Source organism: Microcaecilia unicolor, chromosome 7 (assembly GCF_901765095.1).
Source record: "Microcaecilia unicolor chromosome 7, aMicUni1.1, whole genome shotgun sequence".
Lineage (NCBI taxonomy): Eukaryota > Metazoa > Chordata > Amphibia > Gymnophiona > Siphonopidae > Microcaecilia > Microcaecilia unicolor.
The window spans coordinates 184,799,803-184,819,818 of record NC_044037.1 but is presented as its reverse complement, the minus strand read 5'-3'; the positions used below and the strand labels follow the sequence as shown (position 1 = coordinate 184,819,818).

General features: G+C 43.8%; 1 protein-coding gene across 1 annotated transcript in view; it reads right to left on the bottom strand.

The window, feature by feature from the left end:
• The window catches only part of UNC80 (unc-80 homolog, NALCN channel complex subunit), a 417,216-nt gene that overhangs the window by 147,937 nt on the left and 249,263 nt on the right, over positions 1–20,016 (bottom strand). Inside the window, 7 exon segments of the mRNA XM_030209474.1 lie at positions 2,527–2,670; positions 10,219–10,350; positions 13,135–13,280; positions 13,282–13,319; positions 16,330–16,461; positions 17,860–18,014; positions 18,017–18,045. Coding sequence (XP_030065334.1) covers positions 2,527–2,670; positions 10,219–10,350; positions 13,135–13,280; positions 13,282–13,319; positions 16,330–16,461; positions 17,860–18,014; positions 18,017–18,045 — 776 coding nt within the window.

Sequence of the window (20,016 nt, the reverse complement as noted above, 5' to 3'; positions counted from 1 at the left end):
GCAGCAATCAGCAGGCAGCTACGGGTGCTGTGCAGGCTCAAACAAAACAAGCAAGTCTGGCAGGCCGGAAGATCTGGACTGGAGTGGGTTGAAGTCTGGAACGGGAAACAGCACATAGACAATCAAATGCAGCCACCAGGCCTGGCCACCAGGGGGTGAGATGACTGAGAGCCTGAAACCAGGGCACGACCGTGACATTAATACATTGTGGAGGCTGAAGCGATTGAGACCTTTCTTTCCGAATTCAAACTTCCATTCTTTGGCCCAAACACTAGTACTCTATTGTAATGCTGTTTACTCAGGCTTAAAATACTCTTTAGTCAAGAAACTTCAATCAGTGCAAGACACCGCTGCCTTGTTTGTAGAGTTCCTCATTATACCAAGGCAACTCCTCTCCTGGCTACATTACATTGGCTTCCAATAAATTCTCAGATTACTTTTAAACTTTGTGTATTTGCTTGTCAAATTTTGTGTGGTTTATTACCTTGCTACATACAAAACCTGATAGAACTGCCTTTACGAAATACTTTTCCTACATCTAGGGACTATCTCATCCTTCATTACCCAAGTTGTAAGAAGCTTCATTACATACGAAACAGTATGACAAGGCGGTGGCCATAGCTAGAAGGTTGCTAGGCTGTATAGAGAGAAGTGTGACCAGCAGAAGAAAGGAGGTGTTGATGCCCTTGTACAAATCGTTGGTGAGGCCCCACCTGGAATATTGTGTTCAGTTTTGGAGGCCGTATCTTGCTAAGGATGTAAAAAAAATTGAAGCGGTGCAAAGAAAAGCTACAAAAATGGTATGGGATTTGCGTTACAAAACATATGAGGAGAGACTCACTGACCTGAACATGTATACCCTGCAGGAAAGGAGAAACAGGGGTGATATGATAAGACGTTCAAATATTTGAAAGGTATTAATCTGCAAACGAACCTGTTCCGGAGACAGGAAGACGGTAGAACTAGAGGACATGAAATGAGGTTGAAGGAGGGCAGACTCAAGAAAAATGTCAGGAAGTATTTTTTCACAGAGAGAGTGGTGGATGCATGGAATGCCCTCCCGCGGGAGGTGGTGGAGATGAAAACGGTAACGGAATTCAAAAATGCGTGGGATAAATATAAAAGAATCCTGTTCAGAAGGAATGGATCCTTAGAAGCTTAGCGGAGATTGGGTGGCAGCACCGGTGGTTGAGAGGCGGGGCTAGTGGTTGGGCGGCGTGGCTAGTACTGGGCAGACTTCTACGGTCTGTGCCCTGAAAATGGTAGATACAAATCAAGGTCAGGTATACATATAAAGTAGTGCATATGAGTTTATCTTGTTGGGCAGACTGGATGGACCGTACAGGTCTTTTTCTGCCATCACTTACTATGTTATAAATCTATTCATAATGCAGGCTTTACCTATCAAGATACGAAGATATGGAATTCTCTGCCTAGTCCTTTAAGATACATTACCGATTACCTCTTATTTCATAAGCTGTTGAAAACATTTTTATTTAGTAAGTCCATTACTCACACTTGTAATTCTTAGCTCTCAGGCATACTTAGAACCCTGCTCTTGTTTTTAAATAGTAGTGAAGTTTGTGCATTGTATTATTACTACGTATGCTAATGTTAATTGTATTGTACTTTTTGCAAATGTTTATTGTTAGCCAATTGAACCCAACCTTGTTTGGGATAATTTGGGATATAAATGTCATAAATCAATAAATGAATACAAATAAATAAATTAACTGCCTTTCAGTGGCATAGGAAGGGGGGTGCAGTGGGGCGGTCTGCCCCGGGTGCACGCCGCTGGGGGGGTGTCGGCTTGCTGGTTCCCTGCTCTTTCTGCCCCGGAACAGGTTACTTCCTGTTCTGGGGCAGAGAAAGCAGGGAAGCAGCAGAGTCGACGCAGCTCCCAGTGACGTGCACTGGGGGCGGATTGGCCCTCCCGCCTGCCCCCCGCTGTAAGGTAAGGGTGCATTTCGGGGGGGGGGGAGCGCTCCAGAGGGGGGGGGGGTGCGCCGTGCCCTGCACCCGGGGGGGGGGGGGGTGCGCAGCGGCAACCCGCCCCAGGTGTCAGGCACCCTTGCTATGGCACTGCTGCCTTTATGAAGGGATTCACTTAAAGCAGAGTACTGAAAAGGACCAAAATTTAAAAAAAATCATGCATGCAAAACACTTGTATAAAACGTATTGTGGAAATCTTGATGGATTTTTAAATTTAGTCATTTTGTGCAAATGTATTTGTTACAAATGTTTAGCTTCTAAAACTTTCTTTCTGTGGAGTTTTTCCCCCTTCAACCAGCTGCAGGAAATTATATACTTGATCCTGAGATGAACTATTTCAAAATTGTACACACCAGGTTATTTTGCACTTTCCCCCCTTATTTGTGGTCCAAACTTTAAACCAACTCCCCAACAGTGTCATTCTGGATAGGAAAATAAATCATGTTATTTGGCCACTGGTGTTAATACTTGGGTGCTATCTAAACACTTGAATGAAGGGACTCTCTGTGAATAAGTGTTCTAGCAATCAGATACCTGCCACTCCATCTTCACGGACATCACCATCCTCCATCAGGTGGACAATAGGCAGTACAGCAGCACAAATGCATGCTGGAAACACGGGCTGAGGTGGCTGCGGAACATGGTGATTTGGTGTGTGCTCCGTAGCATGCTCTTCATCTGAAACAATAGCAAAGAAGATTGAATGCTTCCAAGAACTTGCATAGCTGTAACATCTCTTGCAATTGCTTCACCATTCATTGCTCGCCCTGTAAGCCAGTAATTTGAACTGCACACCTCTGACCAGCTGGACCCACTGGCCTAGGCCTCCCTGTCTGCCTTCACCTCATCCCCTATCCTCCCCTTCCCCCAACCCTGCCTTGCATGCACAAATGATTGAGAGATGAAGGCATGGAGTGAACATGGCCATAGCTTTATTAGCTTACATCAAGTTTAATCTTATCACACAGAAACTCCCATTGCTATGTTGCAATGAGTGCTGTTGGATCAAGCAGAATTTACAAGCTTGCACTAAGTGAATGAAACATAGTCTGAGAGCCACAGAAGAACTGTTTTGATAACCAAAAGAGGAAAGTATAATGGCTGCAACCATTTAAAAAACAAATACTTATTTTATCCATTTATAGTGTAAATGTACATTCTGCCCATCTCAAGGGGTTCAGAGTAGACAATATAATTTACATAATAAAATGCAAAATCCAGTAAGCCAGTGGTTCCCAAACCTGGTCCTGGAGGCACCCCAGCCAGTCAGGTTTTCAGGATATCCATAATGAATATTCATGAGAGACAGAGTTGCATGCACTGCCTGCACTGCATGCAAATCTCACTTATAAATATTCATTATGGATATTCTGAAAATCTGACTGGCTGGGGTGCCTCAGGCATCAGGTTTGGGAACCACTGCAATAAGCAATTAACTGACAAAAACACATATCAAAGGATACAGAAATATAAACAATTAACAGTACACTGAGGGGTCCTTATAATAAGCTGCAGGGAAAAGGGCCCTGCGGTAGTGGCAGGCTCAGTTTTCCCACACTCCAGGGCCCTTTTTACTGCAGTAGGTAAAAGGCACCTTAAAAAATGGCCAAGCGGTAAGATTAATCTTACTGTGTGGCCATGCGGGGGGGGGGGGGGGGGGGGGGGGGGGAGGTGGGGGGGAACACTTACCACTACCCATTGCATTAAGGTGGAAATAAGAGCTCCTGTGGTAACCTGGCAGTAACTGGGCAGTACACAGCATTGACCGATTATTGCCAAGTTAACACCACGCTATAAAATAAAAACATTTCTGCCGCACCAAAAATGGCACGCGTTCGAGGCAGAACTACCACCAGTGGCCATGTTGGGCTGGTGATAATTCTGGGTTAGGTTGGGTTTACCGACACTTTGTGAAAGGGCCCCTCAGAGATTTTAAGAGTGAAAATCAGCAATACTAATAAAGAAAAAACAGATAAAACCCAAAAGCAAATGGTAAAATTCAGTTCATTACTCAGATGCCCGATTAAAAAGCAGAATCTTACAGTGTCTCCCAAAACGTAATCATCTAGAGAGTAATTCTGATAGGAGCTTAATCTATAAAGGGATGCAGGCATACCATACAGCTGGCATAAGTGTGTGCCCCTGCATTTTGGTGATATGCATGTAACTTACAGTATTCTGTATGTTATGCATGTAACTATGTGCCCTGCCCCCACTCCGCCTACATACCATCTCTGTATACACCTACCTACACACTGCATGTTATCAAAGATATACCTGTGGTTACAGAATAGTACTTAGGAGAAATATTGGCACATATGGATATATGTTAATATTCTAATCCATTTATGTACTTAACTGTCATTTAAATGTTAGCAAGAAAGAAAGAAACAAAACAAAAGAAGAAACTTATTCCTATGAAGTGACAAAAATAAAGAAAGGAGTAGGGATAGATCAAAAATGGCCCAATGTAAGGAAACTTGGTACCAAAAAAGGTTCCACATAGTTACTGCCTTTCTTCTGTCCCTTTATCACTTTTTAAGGGTCCTCTCCAAAATACGATATGCATCAAAACAAATATTTGTGATTTGAACTAAGCAGTATTCACTTTAAGAGTGCAGCTTTTTCTAGACAGTAGACGCCATTGCTTGCCAGCACATTCTCACAATGGTCTTTTTAAATAACCTTTTGCTTTTTCTTATATAACTTTGCAGTTTTTAAATAACTTTGTGATTTCCAACCACCTGAAAAATAGATATTCATGAAGTCTTATGTGCAAGTTAATCCCTTGGTTCACATGTTATTTCATAAACATAAACATAGACATATATGATTTGTATTTTCTTATCAGATATTTTTGGTCTTTGTACATTTTTAGGAAACGTCGTATTATTTCGATCTCCTTTTGCTTATGCAAAATGGTTCTCAATGGCTTTTAAAAAATATGTTTTTTGTGCACTGTACTGTTATATGTGACTGTTCATATTATTTTTGTGATTATTCTGAATGTTTAGAATGTATATATGGTCATATATTCTTTAATTGATTAATATAGCTGTAAAATTTAGGTTGAGCATAGTCCATGCTTTGGTTTTACTCTGAGTCCTGTTTACTAAGGTGCATTAGTGTTTTTAGCGCACCTATACTTACTAGCTTATTTTCGAAAGGGAAGGACGCCCATCTTCCGACAGAAATCGGGAGATGGGCATCCTTTTCCCGAGGTCGCCCAAATCGGCATAATCAAAAGCCGAGTTTTTGCATCCTCAACTGTTTTCCGTCGCGGGGACGACCAAAGTTCACGGGAGTGTGTCGGCAGTGTACCGAAGGCGGGACGGGGACGTGGTTAAGAGATGGGCGTTCTCGGCTGATAATGGAAAAAAGAAGGGCGTCCCTCATGAGCATTTGGTCGACTTTACTTGGTCCCTTTTTTTTCACAACCAAGCCTCGAAAGGTGCCCGAACTGACCAGATGACCACCAGAGGGAATTGGGGATGACCTCCCCTTACTCCCCCAGTGGTCACCAACCCCCTCCCACCCTAAAAAATTTTTAAAACATTTTTTTCCAGCCTCTCTCTATGCCAGCCTCAAATGTCATACCCAGCTCCATCACAGCAGTACGCAGGTCCCTGGAGCAGTTTCAGTGGGTGCAGTGCACTTCAGGCAGGCGGACCCAGTCCCATCCCCCCCTACCTGTTACACTTGTGGTGGTAAATGTGAGCCCTCCAAAACCCACTCGAAACTCACTGTACCCACATGTCTTCCCAGGTAGGCTGCAACACTGTTGACCAGTGTGTGTCAATGACATCTATACTTTCCAGCCCCCCTTCAAAGTTTTCATTGGCAGTGTCCTCAAGGAGGTAGGCATTTCCAAATTCACTCTCTTCTTCCATTGAGAAATACTTTGTCCTTCAAGCAAATGGCTTCCCCCCCCCCCACCCATTTCCCTCTTTCTTTTGTAAGCTTGGGTAAAGAGGCTTAGAGTGGCAAACCTCCCCCCAACCCCCCCCCCCCAAAAACCTTGAATGATGATGGGAGCCACCCCACAGGTCTTCAGGAGCCACCATTTGCCCCCAGGCCTTGCACTGAAGAGCACTGCTCTATTGTTTCAGGACAGCAGTTGCCCTGAATTGATGTTTTGCTCCAATTTGCCCAGTTTTGGAGGATGATTTTTAAAGGCATTCCTATAGTACTTTATGTGCAGAACTGGCTTGTTCATAAATTGCTCAGCTGATATGCAGCTGAAAATATGGATTATGTTTTCTTATGCTTTGCTCTGTTATTCGCTCAGAAGTGTAACAATGAGTGGGTTATAAATGCATTAAATGAAATGAAATGAACAGTCCAATAAGGCATACATAACCATAATATAAAAACACAGCAAGATTTTAAAAAAAGCATATGACAAAAGGTAGCACACCCACAGAACAGTTATCGTGTATGCATGTATGTATGTTCAACCTACGGATTATCCCACTCGCCAAAAATTGTACACCTAAATTTGGGCATATGTCCAATTTGCACACACAATTTAACTGAATAACGAGCTAATCAGTGCCAATAATCGACTTTTTAACAAGCTATAATTGGCACTAATTAGATTTAATTGGAACTTATGTAAATTTAGGTGTGGGATCTGCACCTAAATTTTACGCATCAGTTAAAAAAGGGGCAGAGAAATGGGAGGGTCATGGCAGAACAGGGGCATTTCTAGCATTTACGTGCATTGTTATAGAATATGGGGGATTTGCACCGAATTTAGGCACGTACATTTGCACCACGTTTCAGTTGGTACAAATGGCCACACCTAAATTTAGGCACGAGTCTTGGGTGTAAGCGCTATTCTATAAACTGCACCTAACTTTAAGCATAGCTTACAGAATTTACCCCTATATGTCAACACCATTAAGTGAAGGCTTTCTTAAAAATGGATGTCTTTACTTTTCTTTTCTAAAATTAAAAAAAAAATTAAATAAAATCAGACAGTCTCCAGAGTTCCATTGGCAGGGAATTCCAAATGTTTGTGTCCACAAATGACAAGGCACAATTTCAGGTGGATATGAAGTGTCTGTTCACGCTTTCCAAAAATACTAGGACTAGGGAGCATGCGATGAAACTACAGTGTAGTAAATTTAAAACAAATCGGAGAAAATGTTTCTCCACCCAACGCGTAATTAAACTCTGGAATTCGTTGCCGGAGAACGTGGTGAAGGCGGTTAGCTTGGCAGAGTTTAAAAGGGGGTCAGATGGTTTCCTAATGGACAAGTCCATAAACTGCTACTAAATGGACTTGGGAAAAATCCACAATTCCAGGAATAACATGTATAGAATGTTTGTACGTTTGGGAAGCTTGCCAGGTGCCCTTGGCCTGGATTGGCCGCTGTCATGGACAGGATGCTGGGCTCGATGGACCCTTGGTCTTTTCCCAGTGTGGCATTACTTATGTACTTATGTACTTATATTTCAACATGCTAAGCCAATTTTAATGGCAGGATCTGCAAATGACGTTGATCATGGAAGCGTAAGGGCCTGCAGGCTGGTAGAGTGTTAAAGAAAACTTCAGCTCCAATGGAACAGCTAGATGAATAGCTATAAACATGATCTAGGTTGCTTTAAGTCACAAAAATATAAGGAAAAACAAAATTCTTCCACAGAAACTCAGCAGACAGACAAAGCAAAGGTGGAAGTCACCAACATACAAATGTTCAAGACTGTAAATGAATATCATCAGTCCATCAGAAATAAAGTCCATCAAGTTTATTTATCCTTAATTGGTTAAACCTCAATCCAGTTCAAAGGATAAGACCCAACATGGGCCGTGTTTTGGCATGCAAGCCTTCTTCAGGGGTCCTATAAAACTCTGCACATATGAATAAAAAGAGGTACAACCAAAATAAGGACAACTTTGTCACCTATTTAAATGCAGAACACCAGCAACATACTCACTGAACACCTTGAAGGACTGGGATCCAAGGAACAAGTGCTGGCTTTGTATTTTAACTTCCTCCAAAGACACAGTTACAATGAGATCATTTATAGCCTGCCAAAGCCAACAATGTAGTTCACAGTGGGTTACAATTCAAGATACTAGATCAGGAAATCTAGGATTTTACATAGTAAATTCATCTGAACTAGCATTACCTTTACCCCCAAATTAGGAGGAGTATTGATAGAGACCACAACTAATTTTTAGCGCATGCTAAAAACACTTGTGCGCCTACGGTGTGGCTTAGTAAACAGGGCCCTTAGAGTTGTTGCCATTTGAATTGTGTGAGTTAGTGCTATTTTGGTATGGCAGGTTCCAAGTGTTGTTTTGTGTTACTTTGTGTTTTCAGTGGAAGATGAGTGTGTTCCCAAGATGACACTACAATCGTAATATATATTTTTGTATGCTGAATTATAAAAGTAATTGTCCTAGCTTCATTGTTGGGAATGTGGAGTGTGGAACAGACCTGGGAGTGCCAGGTTTATATTGAGATTCCGTCCCATCCTCTATAGTCTCCAGACTTCACTCCTATATGGAAGAATTCATTGAATGATGCTATCAAATAATACTTGTTTTATTGGACGGTTGAAACTAGTTAAAGGAGTTTCTAAAGCCTTTGAGACTTCTTATAATATCTGTTATAAACAATTTGAAGGTGCAGGGAGGGCTGTGATATGCAGAAATGTCACTTTGGCTTGCCTCCCTCAATACCTGGGTTGCCTACCCTGTGCCCACCCCAAATACTTTTGTCTAGTGATCCACTGGCATTCTGAACAGAGCATCAAACTAGTTTGAAGGGAAGCCTAGTGGTTAGAGCAGTGGAATATAAATGATGGAACCCAGGTTTAAATCCCACTTCAGCTCTCTCTCTTTTTTTTAAATGTGAGCCCTCCAGAACCAGAGATATACCTATTTTCCCTGGTATTCAGCGCTATTTAACTGGTTAAGAATGGCTTCTGGCAGGTTAAATAGCACATAATTGGCTATCTGAGAGTATTCAGCAGGGGATAGCTGGCTATCTCCTGTTGAATATTTGCGGCCAGCGCACAGCAGCTAACTGGCTTTATTACGCAATATAGCTGGCGAGCTGCGAGCATTGAGCACATTGCTGTGCTAAGAGCCATGTTTACTAAGCTGCGCTGTAGGCGCACTAGCATTTTTAACAATGCAGCTCTAAAACTAGCATGTGCTAATGCTAGAGAACCCCATTATGGGTGTCTCTAGCATTAGCGCACGCTAAAAAATACTAGCTCACCTTAGTAAACGAGCCCTAAGTTTGCAGCCAAATCAGGTCACTCAAATAGAAGACCTATTTTTGGCCACTATAAACTTAACTGGTCAGTGCTGAATATTGGTTTGTCCGGTTAAGTTTAAACCAGTCTAAAATAAACCGGATGTTCAAGCCAGTCACCGGAAATGGCCCGGGCATTGAATATCCGACCTCTTTGCCAACGCAGGTAGTTAGCCAGGCTGTCTCCCACGGCTTGAATATTGACTCATTGTACCTAAATATTAAAGACACCTGCAAGCCTGAAGGCTATTGAGGTGGTGCACATTCAGATAGAGTAGGTACTTTTCTGTTCCTGGAGGGCTCACCATTTAAAATAAGAGTTAAAGGGGGATATGAACCTGGGTACCCTGGTATAGAGTCCACTGCACTGACCACTAGGCTGTCGCTCTGCTTTGCAGGGATATCTTTGTGACTACTTTTGTACAAATGCTGCCAGACAGACGTTCTTGTTCCTGTTTATTTTTTTGCTGTTCATAATTTGGACATTTCAGTTTGTAAAATGGCTGCTCATTTTGGATGTTCTCAATGCAAGAACATTGTGATGTATTTCCTGTTTGAAAATAGCTATGAGATCGACTTTTTTTGGGGACTTTATAAGCTGGACATCCCAAGTCTGTCTTGGATGTTCTTTCAAAAATGCTCCTCCATGTGTATCCAACGGGGCATGATTTGGAGCAGACTGAGGCAAAGAGAAAAGTTATGAGAAAGTCAATGGCTCTCTGTACAACTTACATGCCCATCTTGGGACAGCATAACAACAGGTGCAACTTTAAACATCAGAAATAGGAATGTCTTGAGGGATGGAGGTATGGGAGCGTAGGAAAGTCCCAAGTTATAACATGGTAAACCCAAATTTTACTGCTCTTTAGTAAAAGAGCTCCTTGGTGCATTAAATCAATATAATTGAATGTTAACTTATGAATTAATGCATATCAAAAATGTAATGACCTACCTTCAACGCTGGCCGCAGAACGCACTGACCAGACTGAGCCACGGCGAAAGGAATAATTCCTGTGGGATGTACTGGAGGTGCAGGATGGGCTCACAGACAAACGGCGGGATGCCAGATTGCTGGCTTCTTCTACTGACAAAGAAAACTGGAGATGTGAATCTTAATATGCATTGTGCAAATGCAGTCCAAGATATTTTTACAAGGAGATAAAGAGGGGCATAATGGAACAGAAACGCCTATCTCCATGGGCGGTTAATCTCCGAGAACGGGTCCGTGAAGGGCGGACCAAACTGTATTTACGAAAAAAATAGACGCCCATGTTTTATTCGCCAATGTGTGAGCTGGGCGTTTTTGCTTTTCAGCGATAACGGAGAATGAAAGCGCCCAGCTCAAAAAACGAATAACTCCAAGGCCATTTGTTCGTGGGAGGGGCCAGGATTCGTAGTGCACTGTCCCCCTCACATGCCAGGACACCAACCGGGCACCCTAGGGGGCACTTTTACAAAAACAAAAAAACAGGTAAAAGAGTCCCAGGTGCATAGCACCCTTCCCATTGTGTGTTGAGCCCCCCCAAATCCCCCTCAAAACCCACTGCCCACAGTCTAGCAACATAACCATTACTATAGCCCTAAGGGGTGAAGGGGGCACCTACATGTGGGTACAGTGGGTTTGGGGGGGTTGGACGACTAATAAGCATTAAGCAGCACAATTGTAACAGCCGTAGGGGGGTGGCCTGGGTCCCCACCTGCCTGACGTCCACTGCCACACCCCTACAAACTGCTCCAGGGACCTGCATACTGCTGCCTGGGAGGAGGGTATGACATTTTGAGGGTGGAAATAAAAAAGTTGTGAAACATCACTTTTTTTTTGTGGTGGGAGGGGGTTAGTGACCACTGGGGGAGTCAGGGGAGGTCATCCCCATTCCCTCTGGGGTAATCTGGTCATTTAGGGCACTTTTTGGGGCCTTATTCGTGAAAAACAGGGTCCAGGAAAAGTGCCCTAAATTCTAGCTACAAACGCATCCATTATCGGCGAAAGGCGCCCATCTCTGTTCGGGTGACTAACCACGCCTCCAGTCCGCCTTCGACACGCCTTCGACACGCCCACGTCCACTTTGTCCGCATCCGCGACCGGAGTGCAGTTGAAAGCGACCCAAATTCGGCTTTTGATTATACCGCGTTATTCGTTTTTGTGAGATAAACGCCCATCTCCCGATTTAGGTCGGAACTTGGGCGTTTTTCTCGTTCGATTATAAGCTGGAAAGTACCCTTAGCAATTATAATACTACCACCAGTACTTCTATCAGTACTACTAAACCTCACTGTGCTTAGTGCAATAGGTTTTTTGCCATTAGCATAGATTTTCTGTGCCCTAATATTATTTCTGAGGCAGGAAGCTTTTTCATTTATTTGAAACAATTTGTATTGAAAGAGGCAGGAAAGTTTTAGCCAATGGCAGCCCTACCATTAGACCAACTGACATGGGGGCCTCAGGCAGCTCTTTTTATGGAGCAACATCCTTCCCCCTTCCTTCCTTTCTTAACTCCCTCCTCCAGCCTACATTCTTTTTTTGTTTTTCAAAAGTTGGCGGTGGCAACAATTCCCATATGCTGCCCTGCCGCTGTCACCGGTGTCTCCTTTGTATTGTGGGCCACCTCACTAATGTAATTTCCTGATTCATTGGAGGCGGATCGCAGTACAGAGATGCTGATGCTGGTGGCAAGGCAGCATATGGGAATCGTTGCCACCGCCAACTTTTCAAAACAACAACATAAAGAAGGTAGGCTCGGGAAAGGGGTTGAGGAAGGAAGGGGGAGATGCCAGACCGCAGCTGGAGGGGGGTGTTGGCAGAGACAGTGTGGAAGGATGTTGCTTGTGGGGGTGCAGGAGTGACTGGGCATTGCTTCTGCCCAAAGAACCATCTAGATCACCAGTGTTCTAAAAGAAACCCTTTGAGGGGCAAAGGCTACCTTAGAAGTGGGGGGTGGGACTTCAGCTGGGGAGAATCCTGCTCTGTCAGCTTGGGAGCATCAGGCTGTGGCTTGGCAGCTCGATGCTCCCGGGCCACTGAAATAACACTGCAGCATTTTTCCTTTAAAATGGGATTCATTAACCTGCGTTACTAAGATACCATTGGTTGATGAATCCTGCAGGAAATCAAGATGTGGTAAAAGGCAATCTTTTACCGCTCCTTGATAACTTACCCGCTTATGGTCCTTGTTATGGCATTCTGGAGGAATCCAGAGTGTGTGATACTTACAGCGTCAATAGGGGTGTGTGACCCAGAATAATGCAGCCTGTGAGGGCAATCACCTCCTGAAATGATTCTCTCCCTTTCCTTTTTCTCCCTCCCCCCACCAGCAGGAAAAGAGCGGCTCTTTTTAACTAATGCCTGCCTCCTCCGCTGCTGGCTTCAGTCTGAAGCTTTAACCATTCACAGCCCTGTAGTCTTATAGGGTTCAAAGACCAGAAAGGTTTGAATATTTGCAGGTCAATACTCAGTTGGCAGCAATCAATGTCTTTATAAATGCCTGCTGGCACCGGCTAATTTAGACTTGGATATACAGTGCCGGGCCATATCCAGGCATCAGTACTGAATATCTGGATCAGTGGTAGTACCTGGAAGTGATGCAGGTGTGGTTATAAGAGCAATCCCCATTCACTTCTGCCCCTGCTGGTGGGCGAAGGGGGGTTTCAAAATGGTACTCAAGGACCCTAACAGTGGAATCATGGTACTACTGCTAAGGGTCAGGTTGCCTATGTTAATGTATTTGTTAGAAAAAGAAGATAAGGCAAATACATGTGGGAACTCAAGTGACAGTGTGTGGCAGCAACTTCAGATGGGTGATAATAACTCAAGTACAACAACCAGGCCCATCTAATGGTTGCCCTTGGTCTCTAGGATCTAGACATGCACCTTCTTCTTCCTGTTCTGAGTTGGGGGAGCAGGTGGGTTCATAGCAGGCCTCCTGGGTGACTGGAATGGCTGTGATAAGACTTGCTTCCCGGCCCAGTCGCTTCTTCTCTTCTTCTTGCTGCAGGTTTTTCAAGATGTTTCTGCACGCTATGGGAACGAGACACAGCTCTTGCAGAGAACGATTTCTAGAACAGCACAAAAGGAATGAGGCATCAGGGTTTTAGAATGGGGAGGTTTGTTTGTCAGATTTTTGCTGTCTAAAAACTAGAACTCAAAATGTATCAAAGCAGGAGCCATGTTTTCACTGATTATACAGAATGGGCCCAATATTCAGAAATGCTGAGCTACTAAATTTTATAGTCCTAAGATTTATGAGCTAGAGCTGAAAATCAAGGCTAAGCACTTAACTTCTTTGCTCATCCTAAATCAGTTCCTGTTGCCAACCACTATTTATGCTCCTAAATTTTCAAAGAGGCCAATTTATGAGCATAACTGTGAAAGTTAAGAGCATAAATCCTTAGAGTATCGGGCACAGTGTATTCTACACTTTCAATGTGAAAGGACAACTGTGAAAATATTCGGAGTGCGGTTGAGAATAAGAAATCAGAAAGGCTTGATTGCTGAGTCACTTCATTGTTGCTTTTGCTTTGTGCTTAGGATCATTATCTTGCTGAAAGATGGATCTTCTTTCTATTCTCAGGGCAATGGCATATTGAAGCAGGTTTTGCACCACTGATATCTCCCTCAGTCTTCACAAGCCTCCCTGAGCATGCCACCGCCATGCTATACTATAAGGGTGGAGTTGGCAGTGTGATGTACTCTATTTGTTTCATGCTAGACAAATTGCTTAACACCAAAAAGTTCACTTTGGTCTCGTTGGTCCACAAAGCCTTTCTTCACATGCCTGCATCTTGTTTTTCTTTACCCTTTACTTCCTTCTTGCCACCCTCCCTGCCATTTTGAGGAGTAAATCTTGAATTGTTAAACATTTTTTCCCAGTCTCAGCCAGACCTCTGTAGTTCTTTTAAAGGGTACCCGGTCAAATAACCCTGACAAAATGGCCCCCAACAAAATAGCCCCGACAAAAAAAAAACTCCAAACAAAAAAGCTCCCGACATAAGACCCACTGTTAAAACGGCCTTGACAAATTAGCCGCCCCCATCTCCCAGCAAAAGGGCCTGATCAGGCTACCCAGAATATGGCACTGCATTTCTTTCCTAATAATCTTACCTTGTCAAACAGAATAATATGGTAAGACTATGAAAAGTGAGGAACAATATTGTATTTTTTTTAAATTAGTATGTTTGATGGAATAATAGTTTCCTTAAACAGCAGAACAGATCATGAATACCAGTTGGTAGCTATAGAATTTTGTTTATTTATATGTGCTTTATACAATGCAATATTGGTAGGAGCCTTTATCTATGAAGATTTCACTTGTAGTTTATCATCTTTTTTTTGTGATGTATTATTTTTTTTTCTAGGGTACTATTTTGTCAAGGGTTATTTTGTGGGAGGTAGCCCATTTTGTCAGGGCTATTTTGTTAGGGGCTGATTTGTCAAGGGCTATTTTGTTACAAGGCTGTTTTGTCCGGGTTTTTTGTTGGGGCTATTTTGTCAGGGCTATTATGTCAGGGTGCCAATTTAAAGTAATCTTAAGTCTTTTAGTGACCTTTCTTAGCAGTTTTCTTAACCTACAACTACTGATTTTGGAGGGACAGCCTGATCAAGACAGTGCCCTGAGGTGCCAAACTAAGAGTGCCCCAAGGGATACTCAAATACACTAAGTGGTCTGTTTACGAAGCAATGCTAGCAGCCGTCCATGCGCTAGTGCCAACATGTCCCATTCAGTGCTTAGTAAACCAGAGTGTACATTTTTTTATAGCCTTCTCCCAGTCTGTACCTTTGAATCTGTATGCTTAAGTTATAGAATTAGGGCAGTTGTGCACATAACATAATTAGCTAACAAGTTGCTAACTGCCATTCATCACCAATTATTGGCTATAATTGGTCATGATTGATTGGCGCTAATTGGCAGTTGCGCATGTAATTGTCCCTAGTCGTTATTCTATAAATTGCACTTGCAACTGCAAAGATGGTGTGAACCTGGGAGAGGCATGGGTGGGTCAGGGGTGTGTCTTGCAATTGTGAGTTGCGGGTTATAAAATAACTGCATTTATGTGCCCAACTGCCTACATTTAGGTACAATCATTTACACCAGCCATTTGACTAGTGGAAGTGCTCGTGCCAGGGGCGTAGCCAGACCAGCGGGAGGGGAGTCCAGAGCCTGAGTTGAGGAGGCACATTTTAGCCCCCCCCTGGCGCCGCTGACCTCCCCGCCATTGCCGACACCCCTACCATTGCTGACACATCCCCCTCCTGCCATTGCCGACCCTCCCCGCCGCCGCCACCACCACCACCAACAACTTTGACCCCTCCTGCTAACGACCCTCTCGACCACCCCTCCCGCCGTCAACCCTCCCCCGGCATCGCCGTCGCCTACCTTTGCTGGCGGGGGACCCCAACTCCCACCAGCCGAGGTCCTCTTCTTCCTTCATTCTGTTTCTGAGTCTGATGTCCTGCATGTTGTATGTGCAGGACGTCAGACTCAGAAACAGAACGAAGGAAGAAGAAGACCTCGGCTGGCGGGGGTTGGGGTCCCCCGCCAGCAAAGGTAGATGATGGCGGGTTGACGGCGGGTTGGTGGCAGGAGGGGGGGTCAAGAGGGTTGTCGGCAGGCGGGTCCAGGGCCAAATCTATGGGGGCCCAGGCCCCTGTGGCCCCACATAGCTACGCCCCTGGTTCGTGCCTAAAGTTGGGTGTGTAAATACAGACTTACACTAGTATTCCTTTGCCATTATAGAATCCATGCTCAGCACACAGCATCCTAGCGCCTAACTTTAAGCCCAGCATTCCCCCTGTAGTTATCTTATAGACAAGTCTCTACTGGGCATTAGTGTCAAGCACGATTAGCAAAGATGAACCTAATGCCAATTATCTTTTTTTGTTTTTCATAGTTAGAGACTGCTTGTTCATTGCATTCACTACTACTACTCAGGGTTTTTTTATTTTATTTACTTCCAAATTAATACTTAACTTTACTTCTGATGTAATAAACGTATAATATGCAAAAATATTTAGTCTGGGTTTGAATATGTCCAGAGTAGGAGTATGATGCACTGACATGCTACTTACAGACTGATCCTCATTGATGGGATCCTGCACACTCCCACTGCTTTGTGGAACCCAAGGGGGATCAAACATTGGCACCGATGGCATTCCCAGTATGGGAGAAGGAAGAGTGAAGTTTATACTGGGAGGAGGGATCTATGAAAAAAACATCAAAATGGTCTCATCAGTTGAACTGAGAAAAGAAAACATGGAATTTAACAAAAGATATAGCATCCTAAGTCAGTGGCATTCACTTCCAGTTCCCTAATGAGAAAGTATGAGATAGATGTGTATAAAATGGCGTTTACTCATAGATGTTCATTAGGAGTACCCTGAAAACACAACCTCTGTGCAGAACAGGAGGACTGGAAAGTGAATACTACCATCCTAAGGCCTTGGTCTTCACTCCTAGTCTTTGAGGGCTGCCAGTGGGTCAGGTTTTTCAGGATATCCCTAATGAATACACAAAAGAGAAATTTGCATACAGTGGAGATAGTAGGCATGACTATTTGTCTCATGCATATTCATGAGGGGTATCCTGAAAATCTGACCTATAGGTGGCTCTTGAGGATTGGGAGTGAAGACCAAGGTCCTAAGAAGTTATTTTAAAAAGATACAGCAGAAAGTTAAGTTGTGTCCTTTAGCATTTTGGGTAAAAGAGCCCGTCAACAGAGATGCTGAATATGCTGGGGAGTCTGTGGATCCGATATTCAAGACAATTTAAGTGGACAGAAGCTTCTTCCTGTTTAAATTGTGATGAGCAGGCCATTCATCAACATGATAAAGGGGATGAAACTCCTCTTGTATAAGGAAAAGCTAAAGAGGTTAGGGCTCTTCAGCTTGGAAAAGAGATGGATGAGGGGAGATATGATGAATGTCTACAAAATCTTGAGTGGTGTAAAACAAGAAGACATGAATCGATTTTTTACTCTTTTAAAAACTACAAAGACTAGGGGATACACAATGAAGTTACATGGACATACTTTTAAAACAAATAGAAAGAAATAATTTTTTAACTCAGCAAATTGGAACTCGTTGCCAGAGGATATGGTAACAGCAGTTAGCATATCTGTGTTTAAAAATAGGTTTAGACAATTCCTGGAGGAAAAGTCCACAGTCTGCTATTGAGATAGACATGGGGAAGCCAATGGTTGGCCCAGGATTGGTAGCATGGATGTTGCTACTATTTGAGTTTCTACCAGGTATGTGACCTGGATTGGCCACTATTGGAAACAGGATACTGGGCTAGATGGACCATTGGTGTGACCCAGTATGGCTATGCTTATGCTGTTATTTAGTGGCAGGTAGGGCAGCTGAATATTGGCTCTGACTGCCTTGGCACAATCCAGGCAGTGCTGGGGAAGTCTAGGGGAGGAGTTGAGGTGGAGCCAGAAAATATCCTATCTTTGCCCAGTTAGCTATGTGGGTACCAGCACTGAATATCATCCAGCACTCATATAATTTATGGGACTCGGATGTTCAATGCTGGTGGCTCGAAAAGGCCTGGCATTGAAGATACAGGTCTAATTGAATGGCAGCAGCATTCTACACCACCCACCTTAAGATCTGTTGAAGCTCCTTCCTCCATCCGGGCCAGACTTGATACCTAAATCTCCAGAGTGTAGGGAATTTTCGTATAGTGTTCAGTCTCTGTACTGTCTCTGGGTGCTGAAATTCTGACATTAGCATATCGGATACGGCATCAGGTACTTAACTGCACAGAGCAGGAACATGGCAGCCTGCATAACATAAACATTACATTGGTCATTAGTCCTAAGGTTTTCAAAAGTACATTAATGTTTTAATTTAGAACTGAAGACAATCATGCACCCAAAAAATTAGTGAAAACACATGGAATCTTGCATCTAATAGCTCCATGGACTCTATGGATCTGTTTAGTAACTTGCAATGTGTAGCAGTGAATAGATCTTATTGCTACTAATGGGACTGACATTAAATGATGCTCATTTATCATGTGTTGCAGTGAAGTAACAGCAGCTAGATGAGTTTCAGTTTAGAAATATATTCATGTTTCAGATATGCATAAACCAGCATTTAGACATACATATATATTGCATACATGTCTAAATCCTAATTTTACAAAGCAAGGATATGCAAGTCTAAAATGCTAAAAGGTGTATCAAACAAGGGGGGCACGGTTTGGTGTGTTTTGGGTGGTCTAGAATGAGTAGCTATCAAAATGTCCTCCTAGATGAGCTGCAGAACACCAAGAGTAGAAATTAGAGACTACTTGTGAGGGAGTGAATAGTATAGCAGCAGGTGTCCCTGAGAACACCCCCTCACTGATGTTGCAGTTAAGTCACCTTACAGCAGGTGGTGCTAGTCTGCCATGTCAAAGGCTGAGTCAAAGGGGCAGGGATCAGGCAGGTGGGCGGTTATATGCCTTGAAACAGAGTAGATTTATTTATTTGTTGCGTTTGTATCCCACATTTTCCCACCTATTTGCAGACTCAATGTGGCTTACAATAATACATCATGACAATCGTCAATCAAGAGTAGATAAACAATTGGTTACATAAAGAACAAGTGTAACAAAATGGATATAATCAATTCAATAAATCAGAAAACAGATAGATTAATCAATTCAATAAATCAGAGAGGGCCCGAGGAAACAGGTCTCCAGGACTGAGATCCTGAGTACAGAGGTCTCCTGGAGGAGGAATGGGATTGAAGGAATCCTCCTAAGGTGATGGCTAGGCTGCAGTACCTGTGAGGGAGAACCAGGGAAGTAAAGAGTGGCCCTGTTTCTAAGGTTTGCACCTGGGGGTAAACAGTAAATACCTAGGTGTTACAAGGGAAGGAATAGAAGACTGCAAAGGTAAAGAGTGTATTTATTTCTTTGTGAAGACTCAGACCTGAGTCTCACAACCATAGGTGTTGCTACAGGGGTGCAAAGGGGTGCAAATGCACCCCCAAAATCTTTATTGCATCCCCTTTGCACCCCCAGTGAAAGCTGCACGTGAAAGTCCCGAGTCCCCAGAAATTACCTGAATGGTTTCAAGTATGTTCGGGGACTCGGGGCTTTCCCCAATTCGTGAGGATGGGGGCCTTGGTGTGTGGTCCGGCAGCAGTGATCCCCCAATCACTGCTTCCTGTGCCAGCTCTACTGTTCTCAATGGTGGCTGTGAACTCTCATGAGACTTCTGCGAGAGGTTGCAGTCGACATTTAGAGCCATAGAGCCGGCATGGGCATCAGCGACTGGTGATCACTGCTGCCTGAGGGAGAGAGGCGCTGCATCAGGGGCAAGGAAGGAGAGGGGGAAAGGCTGCACTTGGATAGGAGGGCAGGGAAGGGAGAGGGGGAAAGGCTGCATATGAATGGAAGGGAAATGAGGGGGGAATTGCTGCATTTGGATAGGAAGGCAGGAAGGGGGGAAGGCTGCATATGAATGGAAGGGAGATGGGAAAATGTACATGGATGGCAGGGAAGGGAGAGGAGAAAGACTGAACTTGGATAGGAGGGCAGGAAAAGGGGGAAATGCACATGAATGGAAGGGAGGGGGAAAAGGCTGCACATGATTGGAATGGAAGGGAAAGGGGGAGGCTGCATATGAATGAAATGGAAGAGAAAGGGGGGGGGGGGAAGAAGGCTGCATATGAATGGAAGGGAAAGGAGGGAAATGCATATGTATGGATAGAATGGAAGGGAAGGGAAGGGAGGGGAGGGGAAAAGGCTGCACATGAATGGAA